Here is a 22,721-nt window from a genome sequence, read left to right as displayed (position 1 = left end):
ATATTAAAAAAAAAAAAAACGGAAAGGAAAGGAAAGAAAATGTCATCCAAAAATAAACAAAAAGAAAAAAGAAAAAAAGTTGACATTCGCCATGAATGCTGTGCTGTGCTGTGCTGCCTCCCAAGAGGAATCTTAGTAACCCTCGTGTACACACATGATTTCTTTGGAGTATTTAATGTTGCAAGAGATTGCAAGTCAAATGCAAGAATCCAAAGCTCTGACTTTGTCTTCATCACTAGTGAAAATGGGGCTTTGGATGCTCTTGCTCTTGGATTAATTTGATTAATAAAAATAGGAAAAGCCATGAATCACGGCATCCTCTTTTCTCGTGTGGTGGGCAATGGTCTTTTTGTGGGAATTGGGGGGTGGGGGACTGGGGAAAGTAGGTTTTGGCTCTTATGTCTAATTATTTATTTATTCCCCTTTTGATTAAAGCAACTATCAAGATTGAAATTGGGGCCTAACCTACTGGGCTTCTGCCTTTATTAGGTCACAATTTGGACTATCTCATCTAGTCTAGAATATGAAATTAAATCAATGATGAAAATTGAAAGCTGATTGATTAGATTTCATTTTCTTCCATCACTTCATTGAATAAAATAAAATTATGTATACAATTGCACCTCTTGAATTTGCGATATGTGTATATATCTTTCTTTAAGCTACTCAATAGAAGTTTTTTTTTGTTGTGCATTTAACTTGAATTTGTGGTTAGTGATTCTTGATTAAGAGTTTTAAGATGAGGGGTTTTAAAAAGAAAAAAATAAAATAATTCTCACACATACACACACTAATTTCTCTAGTAACTTGAAACCTTAATCTATTAATTGAAGAGGAAACGTATTACCAATTGAACTGCGCTTCATTGTCACATTATTTAATTGATGTAGTGATTGGGGAATTTGGCTTTTATCATTAATATTTAAAAATGTATACTTATAAGTAAAATACCTTTGAGGTCTTCAATAGCAGCAACCTTATATGCAAATAAGTTGGGCTACATGACCCAAGCTAGAATATTCTCACTAAGTGAACACTGTTTGTTTAGTTGGGCCTATTCAATTAGGCCCATATACGATACAAGCCCAAGTAAATTTCCCAATAAAAGGTTGAGGCTTCGTTCTCTTCTTTGGGTATAAAGCCTATATAGAGGCCTATCTTCTAACTTATTTTTCAATCTAAAAAAAAAAAAAAATTAAGAAAATGGGAGTATTGACAAATCAAATTTCAACGTTTTACACAAATAAAAAAATATTGCTAGTAAACTGAATAATAATGCGCGCCACACGTCATTACATAACCGAAATATTAAAAGTCTGCCTTTGCCAGAATTTAATATTGAAAATAAACATATGAAATACAGACTTGATCAATTGCATATAGATTACGCCACAAAGCACGCGGCTCCTTGAATGTAATATTTAATTTTAAATTAGTCTAAACTAACACTCCTAAATAGAACAAGAAAGATAATCGACAGTTTACATTTGGCATCACTCCGAAAGCCCTCATTTTCATTAACGAGATATGAATATTAAAAGCAAACCTAAAATCATTATATCTTTAAACTTGATATATACAACAAAAAAAATGTCACACATTTGAGTGACGAGTTGTTAGAGACAAAGCCTGCAGCTATAGTATTTTGCATCAAATGATTATTACGAGAAACATGATTTCATATTAGTTGTATCATATTTTTTTCGATAACAAAAGAGTATGTTATTTTATTTTATTTTTCCTTAATTCAACTTATTGGAGGGATATATAAATATATTTTCTGCAGTTGTATGCTTTTTTTGTCAAACAGCGTGACTCAGATTGATGTCAGCTACCGGGATTTCCACCTTGGATTATCCAATCTCAAATTAAAAATGATTAAGATATGTAGTCGTCAAAGCAGCATCCAGAAATTAATTAATAATATATTTAAACTGTAATACAGATTAACTTAGATTTTATAAGCCAAATCTCAATAGTATCTCACGTAATTATATCTTACTTATTGTTCCTAATTACTAGTTAGAGTATAACTAAATTTTAGTATATTTAAATCTCATTTCTATACATATATGATAATGGTGTCCCACACTCCCACTAATCCAAAATGATTTGGCAGTAATGTATTAAAATAGGAGCAAAATAAAAGTAGTGCTTATTAATTAATCTCCAATTTTTTTTAATAATATTCCAATTATATCTTATCCCAAAGCCCCTACTACAAATATATATTCACGAAACACTACAAATTAGTAGCATAACATCACTGCGGATTCTCTGATCATCCAAGGAAGAAATACTTAATCATATTTCTGCATTTTTTTTTTTTTTTTTTTTTGAGGAAATCATATTTCTGCATTAATAACAAGATTAAAAGGAGAATTTCTTGAATCAATATGGCAGAAAACAAGAAAATAGTGATGGGAAAATACGAATTGGGAAGGCTCCTAGGCAGAGGAACCTTCGCGAAGGTCTACCTCGGCCGGAATCTGGCGACGGAGGAGTGCGTGGCGGTGAAGGTGATGAAGAAAGACGAGGTGATCAAGAGCGAGAAGATGATGGAGCAGTTCAAGCGCGAGATCGCCGTGATGCGCCTCGTGCGCCACCCCAACATCGTCGGTCTCAAGGAGGTGATGGCGACGCGGTCCAAGATCTTCGTCGTGATGGAGTACGTCCGCGGCGGCGAGCTCTTCGCCAAGGTGGAGCGCGGCCGCCTCCGGGAGGGCGCGGCGCGGCGCTACTTCCAGCAGCTCGTCAGCGCCGTCGACTTCTGCCACAGCCGCGGCGTCTTCCACCGCGACATCAAGCCGGAGAACCTCCTCCTCGACGAGAACGGGGACCTCAAGATCTCCGACTTCGGCCTCTCCGCCCTCCACGACGGCGGCCTCCTCCACACGCAGTGCGGGACGCCGGCCTACGTCGCGCCGGAGGTCCTCAGGATGAAGGGCTACGACGGCGCCACCGCGGACGTCTGGTCGTGCGGCGTCGTTTTGTACGTGCTGTTGGCGGGTTTTTTACCGTTTCAAGACGAGAGCTTGAATGGGATGTATAGGAAGATATTTAGGGGCGAATACGAGATTCCGCCTTGGTTCTCGAGCGAATCTAGGCGATTGGTCTCTAAATTGTTGGTGGTGGACCCGGGTAAGCGGATCTCGATCCCGGGTATAATGCGGGTCACGTGGTTTCGAAAGGCGTTCAAAAGACCTAATGCGTTCGACGAGGATGAGAATGAGGATGAAAATGAGGATGAGAGACTGATCAGGAAATCACCGTCTTCGCCTGCGTTCCTGAACGCGTTTCAGTTCATCTCGTCGATGTCGACGGGGTTCGATCTCTCGAACATGTTCGAGGACCGGAGGAAGAAGGGCGGGTCGACGTTCACGTCGAGGTGCTCGGCGAGGGTGGTCATGGGGAAAATCGAGGTGGCGGCGAAGAGGCTAGGGTTTAGGGTTGCTAGGACCAAGGACTTCAAGATGAGGTTGGTGGGGCCCGCCGAGGGGCGGAAGGGGCGGCTCTCCGTCACGGCCGAGGTGTTCAAGGTGGCGCCGGAGGTGACGGTGGTGGAGCTCTCGAAGTACTCCGGCGACACGTTGGAGTATGTGAAGTTTCGCGAGGAGGATGTTAGGCCGGCTTTGAAAGATGTGGTTTGGACATGGCGAGGTGACAATGTCTTCAATCGGGAGGATCAAATTTGTGTTGAGGAATAAGGTTGGTTAATTTGCTTAATTATTTTTTTAATTTCACTTATTAATTTTTGATTAGTGGCCAAATTAAGGTTACACGCGTTTGTTGGGGTTTTTTGTCTTTTTTTTTTTTGGTAGTTTCACTTGATTGAAGATTTGTCAACATATATATACAACATATATAACGTGTGTGTACATATATAATTCCCTATATATGAATTGAAATTGATTCATCTTAGACGTGTAGAAAAAAATCTAACTTGTGTTCTGTGTTCCTAATTAATTTTTATTTTTTATTTAAAGCTCTTGGTATAATATTTATTTTACTATCTATTTTCCTTTTTCACAAACGAAGTCACACGCGATTTTAATCAACAATGAAATGAGAAGAATGAGAATGAGATTAGAAAAAAAATATGAGATAGAAAAAGATAAATGATTGGAAAATTAAGAATATGAGAGAAAATTTGTGGAAAAAAACGGATTTTTTTCTTTCTTTTTTTGGGGGGACACTGCTTATATACAGAGAGAGAGAGAGAGTTAGTAATTTTTGGAAAAAAGAATATGAGATAGAAAAAGATAAATGATTGGAAAATTAAGAATATCAGAGAAAATTTGTGGAAAAAAACGTATTTTTTTCTTTCTTTTTTTTGGGGGACACTGCTTATATATAGAGAGAGAGATAGAAATTTTTGGGGCGAGATTTTCAACATATTTATTAAATATGTCTGTTCATGAGTATTTATTGATTTGTTTGTTATTCTCCATTCTCTCGAAAAATATAATTATCCATGAAACTTAACCCGATATATATTGATTTCTTCTCTTACTTCAAAACCTATAAATACAACGATTTTTTTTTTTTGAGAGTGAAATACAACAATATTAAGGGGGGTGTATTCGTTGTGGAGTTTAATAGATTTCTATGGATTTTAAAAGTCTGGGTGTATTCGTTCCAGACTTTTAAAAGTCTGCAGAAATCTGGGTGTATTCGTTCAAGACTTTTAAAAGTCCATATAAATCTGGGTGTATTCGTTTAAGACTTTTTAAAATCCATACAAATCTAGGTGTATTCGTTATTCCATTGACTTCAAATCCGGAATGACTTTCATGGATTTCATCCAAAAAATACACATGACGAAATCCGGCCAAGAACCACGAGAATTGAAATCCATGGAGTTTTGAGCGAGCGTTGAGTTCCAGCGGCCGCGGCCAAGAAGCCAGCGAGCGCCGGAACTCAGCACCCGTTGAGAATGTCCAACGCTCGCTGGGTTTGAGCGTGCGCTTGGTAAATACCCCTCTTCGATTATTTGGGTTGGGATACGAGAAATCAATTATACGTGCTTGTTGAACTCACCAGTGGCGGAGATAAGCACGACAAGGCAAGATGTCATCCATCCAAATCTTGGTGATGCCATACCTCCCATACCGTTGAAACAAGATATCCTCGCTCCCTGCCACCAAATGTCTAGAAAAATTAGTAATGCGTATAGTTGTTGCATTGAATTCATAAAGAAAAGGATGAAAGCCAAAATTCGCTGGAACCCAGCGCTCGCTGGATTCCCAGCGTTCGCTGGATTCCAGCGGTGCTGGGACTCAACGGGCGTTGGCATCATGGATTTCAATTCTAGAATTATCCCCCGAATTCTTCGAAAATCAGTGAAAATCTGGGTGAAATCCAACCACGAATTCTTTGAAAGTCGTCTGGAATCTATGTGAATTCCATGAAATTTAAAATCCATGGACTTTTTAAAGTCTGTGGAAATCCACAACGAATACACCCCTCTAAGTCTTTACTAAAATTGGATTACAAAACTGAAGGAAAACTCTTTGGGCCATCATTTCGGGCCTACTCTATCTGGGCTTCGGTGAAGATAGAATCTTGTGAAAGTCATTTTAATTTTCCTACATATATTAAAGGCGCTTTATATATTCTGAGTAGCAATATCTCAAGTTAAAAATGAGATAGATTATTACGAAATTAAGATTAAGAAATTAATCCACGATGATGATTAATCCAATTATCCAATAACAAGTGTCGATAATAGTGGGGTTAGGTTGTGACAAAGCCAACTGGTCCCCCTTGACCTTGAGGTCTATATGATTACAAATTATATTCTTCATTTGAATTTCCTTATAGGTTACGTCATTTTTGGTGACGAAGTGCAGCTTATGTCAGTATTTAATTACTTCAATAATGAACTTGCCATAGAATTTCAAGGGTTTGTATAAAAATCTGTTTACTTTTTAAAACAAGTCATTTCATATATTAGGTCTTCGTAACTAGTCTTTCAAACAAAATTTCGTTTCTTTTGCTTTTCCTTACACGGTAATGGTTATCTAATATTTGTAGATATACTTTTAAAATAGGATTAGATATTAGTTTGTGATTCGAAACTAATCACAACTTTAATTTGTATATTTAAAACTCATTAAAAAAAAATAGCCCACGATTGAAAATCTGGCCAATAACATTTTTTATATACTCTACTTAAGATTTAAGAATACGACGTTGTATTCTCAATTGTGGGTCAAAATTAATAAATTATTTTATAAAGTTGGCCGTTTTATAGTAAAAGATTCCAAAAACTAAACCATAAATTTTACTTTTAAAATTATATACGATCGAGTTGAATATTAAGGGACATTGTTACATTTTATTTCGTTGTATTAGCGAGGAAATATAATTTCTTTAGTGGGAAAATTAATTGTGGGGCTTTTGTTGTCGTTTTATTTCTCGACCACTTTTCTAATACGACAGCTAAGTAATAATCAAGCACGAAGAATTTCCACGTGTTTACAATCAATTTGAGTGTGAATACCGCATTAAAAAAAGAAAAGAATTTGGACGTGATGGCTTACGTCACAAAACAATTACTACGTCATTATTAATTGTCGTAATCACACCACAATAAATTCAAGTCTCTATCCCAATTAGTTGTTACAAAAAAGAAAAAGAGAGAGAGAGAGAGAAAAAATAAGAAACACACCATAAATATCAATATAGTTTGACTGTGTAAATTTAAATTTTATATCCAAATATATATAAATAAAAGTTTCATTCTAAATAAAAGTTTTCGTTTCAACGAGAATAATTTTGAGTCATTCGATCATGAAAATTTATACTACATACATTATTTTGATGAATAAATGCAACACTTGAGGACGTTTCAGTCTTGAAATAAGCGCATTTTTTTTTTCTATTTTTTTTAGTGTAATTGATTTCACGACGATTGCCGTAATATTGCACATTAATACACATTAATACAGTGTTCTCAATTTTCACAGTATATATTTATACATTGTTCTTTGTGGAGAGAGAGAGAGAGAGAGATTATTTGAGAGAAAATAATATTTAAAAGGCAAAGGTGCAGATTGGTCCCTGAAGTAGACCCCTTTAGAGCCTCGGTCAAGGCGCGTTAACCTCCCTGAACTCCAGAACAAGGGTGCAACTAACCCCACATAATTGATGGCCTACTCACGCTGTTTCCTTCGATTTTTTTTTTATTTTTTTTTTCAATATTAGAAAGGACCAATCTCTCTTCTTCCTTGACTCACGGCTGTACCCAGCCATTCTCACCCTCAAATCCCTCTCTCTCTCTGAAAGTCACGGCTGAAACACAGCACCGCCGCTCCTTTCCTCTTCTCCGGTGGCATCAGCCGCCGCGGCTGAATCCGCCTCCGCCTCCCTGGACCGCCATCTTACCCCCTCTCTCTTTCTCGCTCTCACTTTGCCTCCCAATTCTAGAATACACACAAAAGTATTGAGCCCCAATTTTGCCTCAAAAACGCCGTTGCCGCCGTCCTGTGATTTTCGGCAAGCCGGTGTTGCCGCTATGCGCCGCTCCTTTCCTCCTCCCTCTCCCCTTTCTCACTGACGACTCAGCATACCCATCTCTCAGCTCTCGATGAAGTTCCAGATCGAGCCCTAACCCTCCCTGTTCTCTTCGATTCCGGCTGCCGCCGCTGCTATCACCAGATCCGGCGAGGCCGCATCTTCTGAAGGCCAACGAGGCCCGCGGCTCCCACCTCGTTTTTCCCCTGTTCCCAAAACAGAAGGGCGACTGATCCCTAGCTTCCTCTAGGTTCGATTGAAATCGACGTCCTGGTTCGACTTCCGGCGGGCCATCTCTGCCTCACAGCCACCGTCGAGTCACCGAAATTTGTTGGTGGTGGGCCCCATTTAATATTACAACAACAAAAAATTCCGAAGGAAACGGCGTGAGTAGGCCGTCAGTTATGTAGGGTTAGTTGCACCCCTTGACCGAGAATGAGGGGCTAAACGTTCTAAGGGGGTCTACTTCAGGGACTAATCTGCACCTTTGCCCTATTTAAAAATTAGAGATCTCATCAATTTCAAGCTTTCAAAATTAGAAGGATAATTTGATCAAATTGAACTTAATTAATCCTTACTAAATCAAATGAAATAAATAGCAGATTATTTATATCCCAAATCTAATCTTAATTATTCCATTAAAGTAAATAGGGGTTGTTTAAAAATATTACCATATCATTCATATAACTCATCATATACGCATTCGTCTATATTATCAATCATACAAAATAAACACTCGTTAAACATTGAAATGACATTAACACTATATATAAATGACACTAACATTGTATCGAAATGACACTAACACTTCACATCGGGTAGAATAGTTCAGTTGGGTCAGATTCGGGTCAGGATTGGGGTCAAGTACGACCCAAGTGTACCGTGCACCCGGATGTACAGGAGATTTTGATATCATATTCAATTTCATTTTTACTTTATTATAAAATTCGCTTTCTTCTCAATTTGAGTCAATCTAAGAACTCCTTGCTATATTAATTAATTTATTTATTTATTTCGGAAACGAATACTCTTATGTGTTAGGAGTGGACATTAATCTTATTCTTATATACCGAATAGGAATTAATTTAGCTAGTACCCAATTTTTCACTTCTTTTTCTACATATTTTTAAACTGAAAATGAATTAATATTTTTGAAGGAATGACAAATAAATTAATTAAGAAAACCAAAAAAGGAACTAGGGAAGATGAATATTATTATTGCATCATATTGGGTGGTTGTAGATTACGTCATATGCTTAGGGCAACTCTTGTCGTCATTGGGTGACATAATATTATTGACGGAAATTAATTCCACATAAAGTTTCCTCGTTCAAATTTGATTTTATCATCTTACTTACTTTTTCAGGTCCGTTTGTTTAGCAGATTCTATTGTGGGGCATTAATCTGAACTTAAAATAGGGTTAAAGTACATATTCACCCCTGAAGTCGACACCCCTAGAGCGTTGGGCTCCCCAGACTCGGTCGTGGCGCGTTGACCTCCCTGAACTCTCGGAAAAAGGGTGCAAATAAACCCCTGCACCCTTTTTCCGAGAGTTCAGGGGTGTATTTGCACCCTTTTTCCGAGAGTTCAGGGAGGTCAACGCGCCACGACCGAGTCTGGGGAGCCCAATGCTCTAGGGGTGTCGACTTCAAGGGTGAATATGTACTTTAACCCTTTAAAATATTAATTTTTTGTTAAATAGGAAAAAAATAAGAAAAATAGTGAAACTTTTTTGAATTCTTATTTCCTAACTTATCTTAGGTATTTTATTTCCTAATTCTCAGGAATCTTACTTATATATATATATATATATATATATATAATATTATTTGTATTATTTTATAAAATGTAAATTATAATTTTTATTTGGTAGGTATTTCGTGTTGTGTCTTTTTTTTATTACTTGATCAATTAATTAATACTAACATATTTTAAGAAAATCATAATTTAATACTTTATGTCATTTATAATAATAATAATCATTATTATTATTATACGTATAATTTTTTTAAGCAAATCTTAATTTAATTTTTAGAATTTATTTTCTAGGACTCACATTCCTGCATTTAAGATTACTTTTCTGATAAGCAAAGATGTCCTAGCTAGCCAGGAGTATTTATTAAACATAAAATTCAACATGTAAATTAGTTGTCCACTTTCTTTAGTTGTATGCATTTAAGTATGTGGGGAAGCATGAACTTGTTTGTTGGGAGATTTTAAAATTCATTTTAAATTTATCAGCTCAAGTTTTATTTATTTATTTATTTATTTATATATTATTATTATTATTATTATTATTATTATTATTATTATTATTATTATTATTATTAGCCTGTAAATACATAAACTTTTTTCATTTTCTGAAATTTAACATGACTTTTATTTTCTGCCCACAAACACAACAACTTAGCATTTTATTTATTTATTTTTGACACCAACAAAGAAAAACTCTATTTACGGTTGACGTGGAGGCCGAAATACATGACGTGAACTACAGAATATGCACTTGAATAGAGTAGTTGTATTCATTATTTTGATTGGGGAGTTAATAGCATGGTATTACTGCCTTCACGTCAACAATAAATTAGAATTTTTTATTGTCGGTGACAAAATCAGAAAAAAAATGCTAAGTTCATGTATTTGTGGGCAGAAAATAAAAATCGTGTTAAATTATAGAAAATGAAAAAAGTTAGTGTATTTACAGGCTAATAACCCTTATTATTATTATTATTATTATTATTATTATTATTATTATTATTATTATTATTATTATTGTTATTATTATTATTATTAGCTCAAGTTTATACTATGGTAGAAAGTCAGCTAAACCTTTTATAATTATTATAATTAGAATTTTCGAAACATTGAATGGTTTAACAAGGTCTTGGTGTTTAAATGGGTGTGGAGGTACTTGGTCGAGAGGGAGGCGCTGTGGGTCAGGGTGATTAAATCCTTGTACGGGGATTTGTCAAGAGGGGTGGGAGGGGAGTGGAGGGTGGAGAAAAGGGGCGGGATGAAGGGATGGTGGTCGAAAATTGTTGGGAGAGCAGGGAGGGAGGAAGAAAAGTGATTTAGTGGCAATATTCAAAGGATTATGGGGAATGGTAGAGAGGTCAGTTTTTGGGGTGAGACGTGGGTGGGGAACAGCCACCTCAAGATCCTCTTCCCTAGACTTTTTAATCTTAGTCTTTTTAAAGATGGTAATGTGCAGGAGGCTGGGGAATGGATGGAGGAAGGATGGGTGTGGGATCTCAAGTGGCGAAGGGAGCTGAGGGAGAGGGAGAAGGAGATGGAGGAAAATTTGAGGTCAGTCATTGGGGCGCTTTCTCCTTGCCTAGAACTTATGGACGGCTGGAGCTGGAAGAACGCAGTGGGGGGGGAACTTCTCGACTAAAGCGGCCTATGAGGAGTGTGCAAAGGCGGAAGGTGATCATTTTGGGAGACACATTGAAGCTAGTGCCCAAATATGGACGGCACCGGCTCCTCACAAAGCCAGAGTGACAGCTTGGAGAAGCATTTGTAACAGGCTGTCAACCTGCGAAAACCTTCTCAAAAGGAATGTCCTCATCCCAGCCGAAGAACAGTGGTGCAATGCATGTGTGTGGAGGGAGGAAACAGCTGAACATTCTTTTCTCCATTGTCCGAAAGTCGATCGCGTGTGGGACAAAATCCATCAATGGATTGGAATGGAAACGGCTAAACCACAAAAAGTCGAAGATCATTTCATTTCTTTCATTGGAGGAGGAAGAGGTAAAAGAAACAAGAACTTCCTTAAAGCTCTTTGGATTGGGACTGTTTGGCTGATCTGGAAGTATAGGAATGAGAGTAGGTTTGAGAACAAGAATTGGGAGGTGTCCAATCTTGTTAATGAGGTCAAAGGGAGGCTTTGGAGCTGGAACAAAATCTTCCATGTTGTTGAGTTCAATGTTTCTTTTACCTTGTGGTGCTCTAACGAGTTCGCACCACTCGTTTGATGTTTTTGGTACTCCTAGTACCACCCCAGTTTTTTAATGAATTTTTTTATTGATCAAAAAAAAAAAAAAAGTACTACTTGTTCATATAAATAATGCCACCGAGAGTTGTAACCACATCTTCATATCCACACTCTCGATTCTAAGATAAACGCGATTTTTCACTATCATAAAAATCTATTATCTCGATTCCAAATTTCCAATTAAAAGTTTTTCAATGTGAACATTAATTCACCGCCGAAATAAATATTAGTAATATTTTTACAACGTTCTCATGCTGATGATGATCCTCGCTGGAAATTGATTGACTTGACATCACACATAAGAATTTAACTATTTTATTCTTGTTTTTTTCGATGCCAGTGTGAATGAGAATTACAATTATACGATTACAATACACACACATATACAATTATTGTATAGATTTTAGGGAGATTATTATTTTTGTGAGAAGTGATACGTCAAAATTTTAGTGATATATATTATTGAATAAGTCAGTATATAATGTTGAATAAAGTAGTATATAGTATTGAATAATAATTTTTAAAAAATTAGTAAAATTTTAGTTTCCTTCTAAATTTGAATCTCAATAAAAAAATTCTCTCCAAATAAATATCGGTCATAAGATAAATACAAATAATACAGGAGTGAGTTCACAATAAGATCGCCCCAAAAAAAATCACAATAAGAAGTTTTTATTTAAATCACTATAATAATAATAATAATAATAATAATAATAATAATAATAATAATAATAATAATAATAATAATAATAATAATAATAATAAAAAGGTAATCACTATAAATCACAACTTTTTTTTATTTATGTATGTGTATAAAAATATTTATTTATTTATTATTATGTGGAATACTCTATAATAATAATGTGTATTCATTATCAAATAATTTAAAATTATTTAATAACTAAAATTATCATTACATTACATATAGTTGAAAATTACGTTTTTTAATCCGGGATTTTATTGAGTAATTGATATTTTATTTTTAAACTATATTTTATATTTATTTATTTAAAATATCATTTAATTTCAATTTCACCATGCATTGCACGGACGGGCGTACTAGTTTGATTGTATAAATACCTCTTATTTGAAACAAACCACAAATTAATTACAAGTTGATTAGTCATTATTCACAATACTTTAAAGGATGAAAGTAACAAATATATCCATTACACCCACCCAAAAAAGAAAACAGTTTATCCATTACACTTAGTTAGCTAGAAAATTCGGAATTGTATTAGTCATATTGCAACCACGCCTATTATATTAATATATATAGTCACATATATATACCAATAATCAAATTATTCCCAAGAATGCACCAAAAAATAATTAATGGTAGTTGATTTCTCACTCTAAAAAAAATAAAAATCAAAGTATATATGGAGTAGTCACTAGTGTATAACTATTCATTACACCAAATTTCGTGGCAATTTCTCGCCACTTAATTATTAAAGACTTTTGACTTTATAATGAAAAATTCAAGATATTATCTCTATAAATTCCTGGTTCTTCAGCATTATCTTTTCCATCATTCAACTCTTTATCAAGAAAATTAAACTCACTACTCCAACCAAAATGGAGAAAACCTCTTTGCAGTTTATTGACCTCAACTCCAAACCCATGCACAACCCTTCGGAAACTTCGGTACGCAAAATATTTTTATTTTTCGAAAACAGTTTATTCGTTTAAATCTCGATTAATATATTCTTGCAGCAGTTTTTCTAAAATTAATTAAGACGTTTAATTAATTAACCACTTAGTTTTTGAATTGTTTTAATTATATATTTTTGTGTAACAGACTTGTAATGATCACGTTGCATATATATATGCAGCATGATGAGCTGATTCAGGAGCTGAGCAGGATGAAATGGGAGAACAAGAAGCTCAACGAAATCCTCGCCGTTGTTTGCAGAAACTACCATGATTTCACCAAAATCGATTGCGTAGAGGAGCTCTACGCCTCGAGGAAAAGAAAATCCGACCAGCTGCAAAGCTCCGGCCACATTTTCCGCGGCTGCTGCGGCGGCGGGGAATGCTCGCCGCCGGGCAGGCCGAGGGAGATTAAGTCGAATACCTCGCGAGTCCACGTGCGAATCGATCCGTCGGATACAAGCCTCGTAAGTTTAACGGGCCGGGTCAAGATTCGTTAAACGATATTTGATTTTTGAATTTTGAATATGTCTCGGTATACAATCTGATACAAGACTCCTCGTGTGACTGACAAATGTCGCGATGGGTCAAGATTTGAATCCGAACTCCCTCTTATTAAGTAGAGTTATAGCATATTTGTATAATTATAGTATAAAATATTCAACGAGCGTGGATTTGAATCTTGACCTATCTCATCCATCATTTTTTGTGTTTAGTGAAAGTGTTACAAAATGAATGGATTTGGTAATGTTTCTTATTTAGGGAATTTTGAATTGTATATAGGTTGTGAAAGATGGATATCAATGGAGAAAATATGGGCAAAAAGTGACTAGGGATAATCCCTCTCCAAGAGCTTACTATAAGTGCTCCTTATCCCCATCTTGCCCAGTCAAGAAGAAGGTGAGAGAAAATTAATAATCTCTCAATATTGGAAAAATGAATTTTTAAACCCTTAAATTATGTGAGTTCGAAAATACTTAGCCTTTAATTTGAATCTCGGCGGCGATGATGTCAATAGGTGCAAAGAAGCGCCGGCGATCCATCTCTTTTAGTTGCGATTTACGAAGGGCAGCACAACCACCACCCCTCCGGTGCTGAAATACCGGCGGCGACGGCGGCGGCGGCGGCGGAGGCCCCTGCAGCGGCAGCAAACAGTACTTATCTGAGTGATCCGACAATATGTAGTCGAATTGAAAATGAGGAGAGTGAAATTCAGCAGGTTTTGGTTGAGCAGATGGCGTCTTCGTTGACGAGAAATCACAGCTTCACGGCGGCACTGGTGGCCGCCATAACCGGCAGAATATTGGACGACGGATCCGAGGAAAACGATGACAGTTACTCCATCTCAAGAGTGATTTCTGAGTAGAAATTATCAATTTGATCAGTATTTTTTTTTTTTTTTTTTTTTTTTGGGGGGCGAACGTTGCGATTATGGTTGAGATCTAACTTTGGATCATTTTCAGTGCTTGTGATTAATAAAATAAAAATGATGTTTTTTTTTTTTTCCTCACATCAGCAGTCTTAAGAAAAATAACCATAGCTCTCGAAGTCTAGCTACTTTGATCAGTAGCTACTTTATAGTTTTATCTAAGGAGGAACACGTGCTTAAGCATTATACTTTCATTTATTTTTATTGACTTACACCATTTTTTTAAATTTTTTTTTTTTTTGCATTTGGCATCTTTGTATTTTTCTTATTTTTCGCCCCATGTAATTTGATTCCCTTTTGTTTTTCACCCTATACTTTTTGTTTTCTTTGGGAGAGGAAAGTCAAAAAATAAAAGTCCAGGAAGCAAAAGTATAAAGTAGAAGTGCAAGAATTAAACTCTTACTATTACTCCTATTTCTTTATTGAGTACACGTGGAACCAACAGCTATATATATAACTAATAAAAGAAGATAAGAATAGTTGATTTGGGCTTATCTGAAAATGGAAGTTGAAGTCAGCTACAGCATTGCTCTCAATTTCTTAATAATTGTTTTGAAGTTAATATATGTGAAAGAGCTTGATCCAAATAAACATAAAAAGAAAAGAAAAAGGAAAACACTCAAAATATATCCTAAATTACCACATTTTCTTTTAATTCTATCATGGATTATAATTTGAACCAAATAGTACTCAAACTGCATAAAACTATGCAAATCTATCTTTAAACAACTTTTTAAATACATAAATGCGAAGTAAGATTGTCGTGTATAAGTTCACAATGACTCCATTTTAATTATAAATATTGAGTTTACATAGCATTACAAAAATTATTTTACACATGTATTTTCACATCAGATTCGCCACGATCCTACCTAATTTTACGTATCAAAATATTTGTTGGGAAAAAGATTTACATAGTTTTCCGTAATTATATAATTAAGAAAATGAATGATAATTCAAAATATAATTGAGTATTTGGTCATAATAATAATAATAATAATAATAATAATAATAATAATAATAATAATAATAATAATAATAATAATAATAATAATAATAATAATAATAATAAAGCACATCTATCGTTAAGCATAATGCCAAAGTATGTACAATCCAAGCAGTATAATGTTGGATCTTCAAACTAAGGAAAACACCATCACCATCCTCTTTACTCTAATAATTTCACAAATAATTTTTCCGACAATGTTCAAGAATTTTTTGCAATTACATTAGCGCTTTTACATGCACAGTCTCAATCAGACCATTAGAAATCAGCAACACTAAAAAAAGAAAAAAGAAAAAAAAGCAAGAGAGCTGTTCCAAATTCCAGATTTCTCAACCTTTCTGCATCGGGACTGGACTAAATAAAAATGGATTCTTGTTTATTTACAGAGAATCTAGCAGGTCAAGATCGCCTCACACCGTCTCCCAGGCCCCATTGATCGGCCAAGCTATCGTCGTTTCTGGACACACTTGGGAGATGAGATGGTGATGGCCATGATCATTGATTTTCAACTAAGCTTGAACAATGACTTTAATGTTTTCTTTTTAATCTTACAGCTGAGGTTTATGTAAGTCCAGGCAGTTTTGCTGAAGTTGCAATACCATTCTGATCATTTTCCAGCTCCTTGCTTGAATCATTTGCTTTCGGCTTCTGATTCTCCGCTGCCTCCTGCGCCTTCTTCTTCTTCTCGAACTCCAGTTGCTTGCAGTTTTCCTCGTGAGCCTTCCGAAACATCCTCACAAAGTTCATCAAAGTTGACACAACTGCACAACCATCTCAAACTCTCATTTTGCATGACAAAATGGAAAAAAAAAGTGGTGAAATGCCTAATCCATGATGAAGAAAGCTCGTTGATTTGAGGTGTAACATGAATACCTTGCTCGAATGGGCAACGTGCCGGATCTTCTCCAAAATATTGAGCTAATGAATCTGCATTCCTTCCCTAAAAAAGCCTCAAAATCCATCAAATTAGGGATGCAGGGAGGGGAAGAAGCAGACTAAGAAAAGGTCAGAATTTACCACTCCGGAATAAAGTGCAGCCAGAGATCTTTCTTCCGCTTCAGCAGTGCCCAAAAAGTTCTTCAAAATCTGAACATTTCAATACGAAGATTAGAAACAAGAAATTCGTCCGAGCAAGAAATTGGTAAACTGTACAGAAGGGGTGTGGAATGTCGATGCATTTTATAAGGCTCTCAGCATGGATTATGTGTTCAAATTAATAGTCGACAGATTTCAAAATTACTAAGTTCTATAGTCTGCACAAGCTAGAAAAAAAATTCATTCAACGAGCCTGATGATTGAGTTACCGTGCAGAACCTCTCTGATACAGCTCCATCGTTTTCAGAAGCAGTAAGCTCTTGTACGACTTTTTCAATCCCTTTGCTAATGGCTTGCATTTCCTCTGCTAAGTACTTCAGTTGAATCTGCAATAGAATGTATCCGACATAGTTAACACAAAACTAAACGAGTGGAAGTTAAGTAAGATGCTTGAATACCTTTGTTGCAGCCTCTAAATTTACTAGGTCTTCATGAAAATCTAATACTTCAGGCAACTTTTCGGCTAGCACCTAGCCGTTGATATAAGAGTTGCAACAAGATCTGGTTAGGACTATGTATGAGATCATCGACTGTGAAAGTATAATGGAAAAAACTCCGCATAATACTCTCCTACGAGACCTTAGAATTATGCCGTCTATGTGAAACCAAAAAAATTTAAAGAAAATGAAAGGCAACATATGAGCATCAGAAAATGATGAAATCTACCTTACACAGATAATGAATAAGTGTGAGCTTGTTATTTCGAGCTCTAGTTTCAGCGAGTTTTGGGAGGCTATCCAAGCGGAATCCAACTGCAGAACCTGAGGAATGGAAGTATAAATATCAGTTTAAGACTCAAAGTGAGCAATTTTCCAAAATAAACGGTGTTTTCACTCGCCTCGTGCAGTTCCCTGATTTAATGCATTACCCAATGAAAGGATAGTTTGCATGATTCTTTTAAGTTTCACAGAACCCCTGACCTGATAAAAACAATTTTCAATGCAAGCTGATAGTTTATAAAAGCAAAATGAAAAGAAAAAGAGTAAAATCACTTGCCTCTTCTGATATAGAATTCACGACGTCTAAGCTATTTCTCAAATCTGACACCTGCACAAGAATGTAGTTGAGTAAATGGAAAAATATCAACTACTTGTTTCACCAGAAAACTCATTCAATACCCAAAGCAAGAGTAAGGTATATTATTTTCTGACCTGGGAGCACAATTGAATTTTAAATGAGAAAACTCTTAGCTTGGCCTCAACGCGTGGAACTTTCATCAACTCCATGAAAAACTGCAACACATGAACATTAAGATAATGCTGTAAGGTAATAAAATTAGCTTGATATCAGACTTAGAAGAGATATGTTGATTAAGGTTTCCTTGCCTGCTCGCACTTGCCAAGGTTCTCGACTGTCACCTTTGTAGTTCTGTAAGAAAAAGGTCATAGTCACGACATGCCTCGAACTATAAACCAATTAAGAACAAGGAAAATACCTTGAGAAGTTCAATTTCTTCCTTGGTTGGACAAAACTTTATCAGATTTTCAACTTGATCAGCATCCAGTGCTGAGTCATCTAAAGCAAGGACCGAGTTCTGTAAAAAAACATAGTGATACAACAATCAGAGGAAGTAAATTAAATGCTCAAGGGACAATGAGGGATCTACTTGTTTCTGTACAAACTCTCAAAGTCAATGAAAAAATAACTTGGGCTTATTTGTTTTCTCATCACCACATAAAAAATGTTACCTTTTTTACATATGAACATCAAATGTTACTCTTTGACCAATAACAAAGAACGGCTGAATGATTCAAAGCATTAACCTCATCCCAAAATCACAAGTGAATGATTTTAAATCGTGACAAAGCATAAGCAGGGAGACTGCATGAAGATATACACACACATACAAACTGTGACTACTTTTGAAATTATAACCTACCATTAAATCAGACACAGGAATTTTAACTTTTGTCAGCATAATCTCACAATTGTACGCCCTTCGGAGCTCAATCTGCAGGAGTTACAGAAATCTTAAGACCTTCATTTTGTATGTTTTTCAGAGCTCAATCATATTGCGAGTGAAAGAAAATATGCTATGGTCCAAAAGGTAAAAGGAGCATAATTTTAACTGATCAATCATACCAGATGGACTTTATCAGATTTGACAGTTGAGCCACGCATGTTTGTTTTCTGGACCGGAATTTGGAACAGTAGCTGAGAAAAGACTCTCGAGTTCAGTCAAGTCCAACTCGGGAGCTCTGAAAAGATGACATAAGTGAAGACGAAATCAAAACCACTTGCATAATCCGATGAGAGTAACTAAGGTGGGAACAAAATAAATGAAGAGACATATACTTTGAAGCCTCCTCAGGTTTTTGTGTCTCAGCCCATAGGCTACCCTGTATAGCCCTTGTTAGCTTCAACCAGTGATACGGTTTGAGGGATGACTTTTTAGCCGGCATTTTTGCACCACTTCGTAGTTGCAACTTCTTTCCACCCAATATAGCAGTGGCAGATGAAAGCAGCAATGAAGCAGCACCGCCAGGTTTTGATGGAGCGGGCGGAGGTGGAACGCCTTGAGCTGGCATTTCCTTCTGCACTGAACGTTGAGGTGGAGGTGGTGGAGGTGGGGTCGCCCCCTGTGATGGTGTTGGAGGAGGAGAGATAGTAAGAGACGAAGATGGGGGTGGAGGAGGAGGGAAATGGGAAGGTGCTGATGGAAAATGTGGGGGCTCGGTTGTTCCTACAATAGGAGGTGGCGGGGGAGGAGGAGGTGCAGAAGAAGATAAGTCAGGACTAGACTGCGATGGTAGTGGTGGTGGAGGAGGAGCAGCAGCAGCAGCAGCTCCTGATCCCGATTTTACTAAACTCGGAGTGACTGATGTCATAGAAGATTCCATATCAGCATGGTCGTGTAGCAGAGCTGTAATCCCAACGGCTGAGTGTGCCGCATTGCGGTACCCTGTGAGAGCTCCGGGCGAACCCTGCGGTGAACTGGCATACGAGGCTTGACTAGACAGTGCAGAAATATGCAATTCATTATTCTTGGTAGAGTTCTCCAAATCAAATGATGACTTTGAAGAAGCGGCTGACAGCACTTCACGCAGCCCCGCCGGTGGAGAAGTCATGTCATTCTCAAGAAATGCATGAAAATCAGCAGAAGAAGTAACCTTCAAAGGGGCAAGGTCAGCTTTCTCAGCCTGCCCAACATTCTGCCAGCTCTCCTTTCTGGCACTTGAAAAACCAGCAAAATCGAGCTTCTCTTCAAGAATACTAGAGACAGTCATTTGTTGGATTATGTTGAGAGCATTGTCTATCTCCGTGTCCCCCCAGTCGAGGTCGTTGAATATGTCATGAACTTGAGAAAATGCTTCAATGGGAAGACCTTCTATATCTTGGTTGCTCGGTAAATCAATCATCGTAATTGCAGAAGTGGAATCCATGTCGGAGAAAATAATCTAAATCCGACCAGAAACACAAGAATCCAACATCAGAAGATGTCCGGATTTGAGACAAAACGGATAGCCAGATAACATAGCCGGATAAGAGGCTTTACCTCTGCTCTGAAGTCCTTAGGGAAGTGATCCTTGGCGTTCCAAACTGTATCAAGCTCCTCACAGGTAAGCATCAACACGTTTGATCTGATAAACGCCGTGTTGAACATCACGCGGAACATCATGTCTTCGTCTTCTAAATTATCATCCAGAGTTATACACTCGAGAACAACGTCACCTTGTACATGGCAATTGATATCAATTTTAACAAGTTCATAGTCTGCCTGTAAAAGAAAGTTTGACAAAACATTGAGAAGGAAACATTGAAACCGAATGGCCTCATTTCTGAGCAAACAGGATATGAAGAAACATAATCACACAAGTTGCAATTTCTACTTACTAAATATCAACAGATACCAAAATAGCAGCCAGTCACAGCAGGTTCATAAGAAAATGAAATATATCTCAAATGCAAACCAAACTATAGGATCATATGGATTCTTCTTCAGTGAAGGATGCATACCTGTTTAAAATAACCCACAGCTTTGCTTCTCTTTGGCATAGAGAAAAGCATCTTAGTTTTGGGATCAGCAGCCATCAATGGATCCGGTCCATATATCCTAAATATGGGACGGCAACCCCCCTTTCCATCCATATTGGGGATGGCTCTAAGAATGACACAATCCAAGGTCAGAGCCCTGTCCAAGGGTGGCCAACGCGACCCTATGTTCCTCCTCGACACATACTGCAGATACCTCAATTGTGAAGGCAACGGGTCTATAGGCGACAGCAAGTGCATAGCCTCTTCAGGAGCTTGCTTGTACACCATATCCAACGTCTTCTTCTCCCCGCTGTACTGCTTCCTGTATATCAAGAATGCTGACAGCATGAAGGCGAGCACAGGGAAGGCCCCATTCTGGCAATGCATCAGGAGCACGTTCCTCTGCCCAATGCAGAGCCAGCTCTCGCTCGACCTAAGAAAGTGGTGGATCATCTCCACCGTGAGCACCGGGCAGCTCTCATTCTGGCTGGGGTAATCAACCACTGTTATGCCATGGTTAGCTAGAACACTAGTGATCTCTATTTGGTAATCCCCATCTCCGAAACTAAACACTATGAACGATGAATTCGGGAAGTATTCGCGGAGCTGATCCACGATACGCCCTATATACACTTCATACTCCTCACCACCCAAAACATTCGTAGTGAAGCAGCAATCAAACACTACAAAATTCACACAATTCAGTCATTACATATCAGACACTACATTTCTTCACTTCATAATCATGCCAAACTTCTATTCTAACTTTCTAATAGTGATAATGAGCTGGAAATCATCCATAGATAGCCCTAAATTAACAAATAATCAATTATTCAATTCCAAAATCAAGAAAAATCCACAAGAAAAGAAAAAAATCACGTTACCATAAACCCTTTCGGAGATCTCCAAGAGCCCTTCCGGCGGCTTCCGGTAGAAAAATTTGCGTAAAAGAGCCATCTATCCACGAAGATCCTACCACAATCACGAACCTTAAACCAGCCACATTGTGCTCAGACAACCCAAAATTTTACGTGTAACAAATAATCGCCTTTGATTACAAAATCTTGAGAAACATAAATCAAGAACAAGAGTATATATATATATACAGACGTTACATCCTTAAGATTGAAGAAAGTGGAATTGAGAAACTAGAGTGCAGCTAGGTTTTGCCGAGGCTGCAAGAAACACTAATTTCTCTTTCCATATGGAAACATTTCTTCACATACACACTTAGTCTGTGTTGTGTGAGCTTGGCTTCGAAAGAGGGGAATCAAATTAAGGCTGCAGAGAGCTTGAGCGTGTGGGGAAAAAGGGTATCTGATCCCGTTTAATTTCTTGTTAGATTTTTGACATGATTTTTGGTTGCATTAAGAGAATGTTGGGATCGCGTCAGATCTGACTGTTGTGTCTCAATCGGATCAAATTGTAATAACGGATTATATGAATAATAATAGATGAGAAATTATATGGAGCCATAATTATGGCTGCCATAATACCTTTGAAATTTTATGGAAACTATTTATGAGTAAAATGTCCCTTTAAATAATTTTGGCATATATTTTATAATGGCTAAGTGTATTCAATACCTCCAATTTCCAAACATATCAAATCCACTGAAAAGGAAAAGAACAAAACAGCAAATAAATGGCTCCATAAATTAACTTCTTCAAGTTTTCACATATATTAACTCTTCAAATTTTTGGATATAGGTCTGAGCAGCATAAATGGCTTCATATAATTTCATCATCAATTATCATCATGTCAGTGGTCCTATATATATATATATATATATATATATATATATATATATATATATATATATATAATATTGTGATTTCAAATTAAAATGAAATAAATATTTGAAATTATGTGTAGATTGTTATTTGTGTTAATTTGAGTGTTAATATGACTAACAAATTTATATTAATATTGATTATGAGCGTAGAGTGTTATTGTTAGTGTTAGTGTACATATTGTAAAAATAAATCATCATTAACATTTATAAATCTAATTAATTGGATAGTAGACAAATTTATATTACAAATTAGAT

At 36.6% G+C, this 22,721-nt stretch overlaps 3 protein-coding genes across 3 annotated transcripts; 2 read left to right on the top strand and 1 right to left on the bottom strand.

Annotated features, from left to right (window-relative positions):
* Positions 1–2,253: 2,253 nt before the first annotated feature.
* On the top strand, positions 2,254–3,916 carry LOC131015141 (CBL-interacting serine/threonine-protein kinase 5-like). The gene has a single exon (XM_057943397.1). The coding sequence runs from the start codon at positions 2,397–2,399 to the stop codon at positions 3,705–3,707; it is 1,311 nt and encodes a 436-aa protein (XP_057799380.1). The 5' UTR covers positions 2,254–2,396; the 3' UTR covers positions 3,708–3,916.
* A 9,086-nt stretch (positions 3,917–13,002) lies between these two features.
* Positions 13,003–14,676, top strand: LOC131015140 (WRKY transcription factor 18-like). The gene is made up of 4 exons (XM_057943396.1): positions 13,003–13,160; positions 13,349–13,633; positions 13,950–14,066; positions 14,185–14,676. Exons 1-4 carry the CDS (start codon positions 13,092–13,094, stop codon positions 14,530–14,532), a joined length of 819 nt encoding a protein of 272 aa, XP_057799379.1. The 5' UTR covers positions 13,003–13,091; the 3' UTR covers positions 14,533–14,676.
* Positions 14,677–15,744: 1,068 nt separating this feature from the next.
* LOC131015139 (formin-like protein 18) lies at positions 15,745–22,093 on the bottom strand. Its single transcript, XM_057943395.1, is given in 19 exon segments — positions 15,745–16,362; positions 16,475–16,541; positions 16,619–16,687; positions 16,906–17,022; positions 17,095–17,166; positions 17,363–17,457; positions 17,535–17,616; positions 17,693–17,743; positions 17,848–17,928; positions 18,022–18,045; positions 18,047–18,064; positions 18,132–18,230; positions 18,576–18,647; positions 18,779–18,830; positions 18,832–18,894; positions 18,992–20,094; positions 20,193–20,414; positions 20,654–21,354; positions 21,556–22,093. Coding segments are annotated over 19 exon segments (3,261 nt in total). The 5' UTR covers positions 21,629–22,093; the 3' UTR covers positions 15,745–16,162.
* Positions 22,094–22,721: the final 628 nt, after the last annotated feature.

Source organism: Salvia miltiorrhiza, chromosome 3 (genome assembly GCF_028751815.1).
Source record: "Salvia miltiorrhiza cultivar Shanhuang (shh) chromosome 3, IMPLAD_Smil_shh, whole genome shotgun sequence".
NCBI classification, from domain to species: Eukaryota; Viridiplantae; Streptophyta; class Magnoliopsida; order Lamiales; family Lamiaceae; genus Salvia; species Salvia miltiorrhiza.
This window is presented reverse-complemented; position numbering and strand designations above follow the sequence as displayed.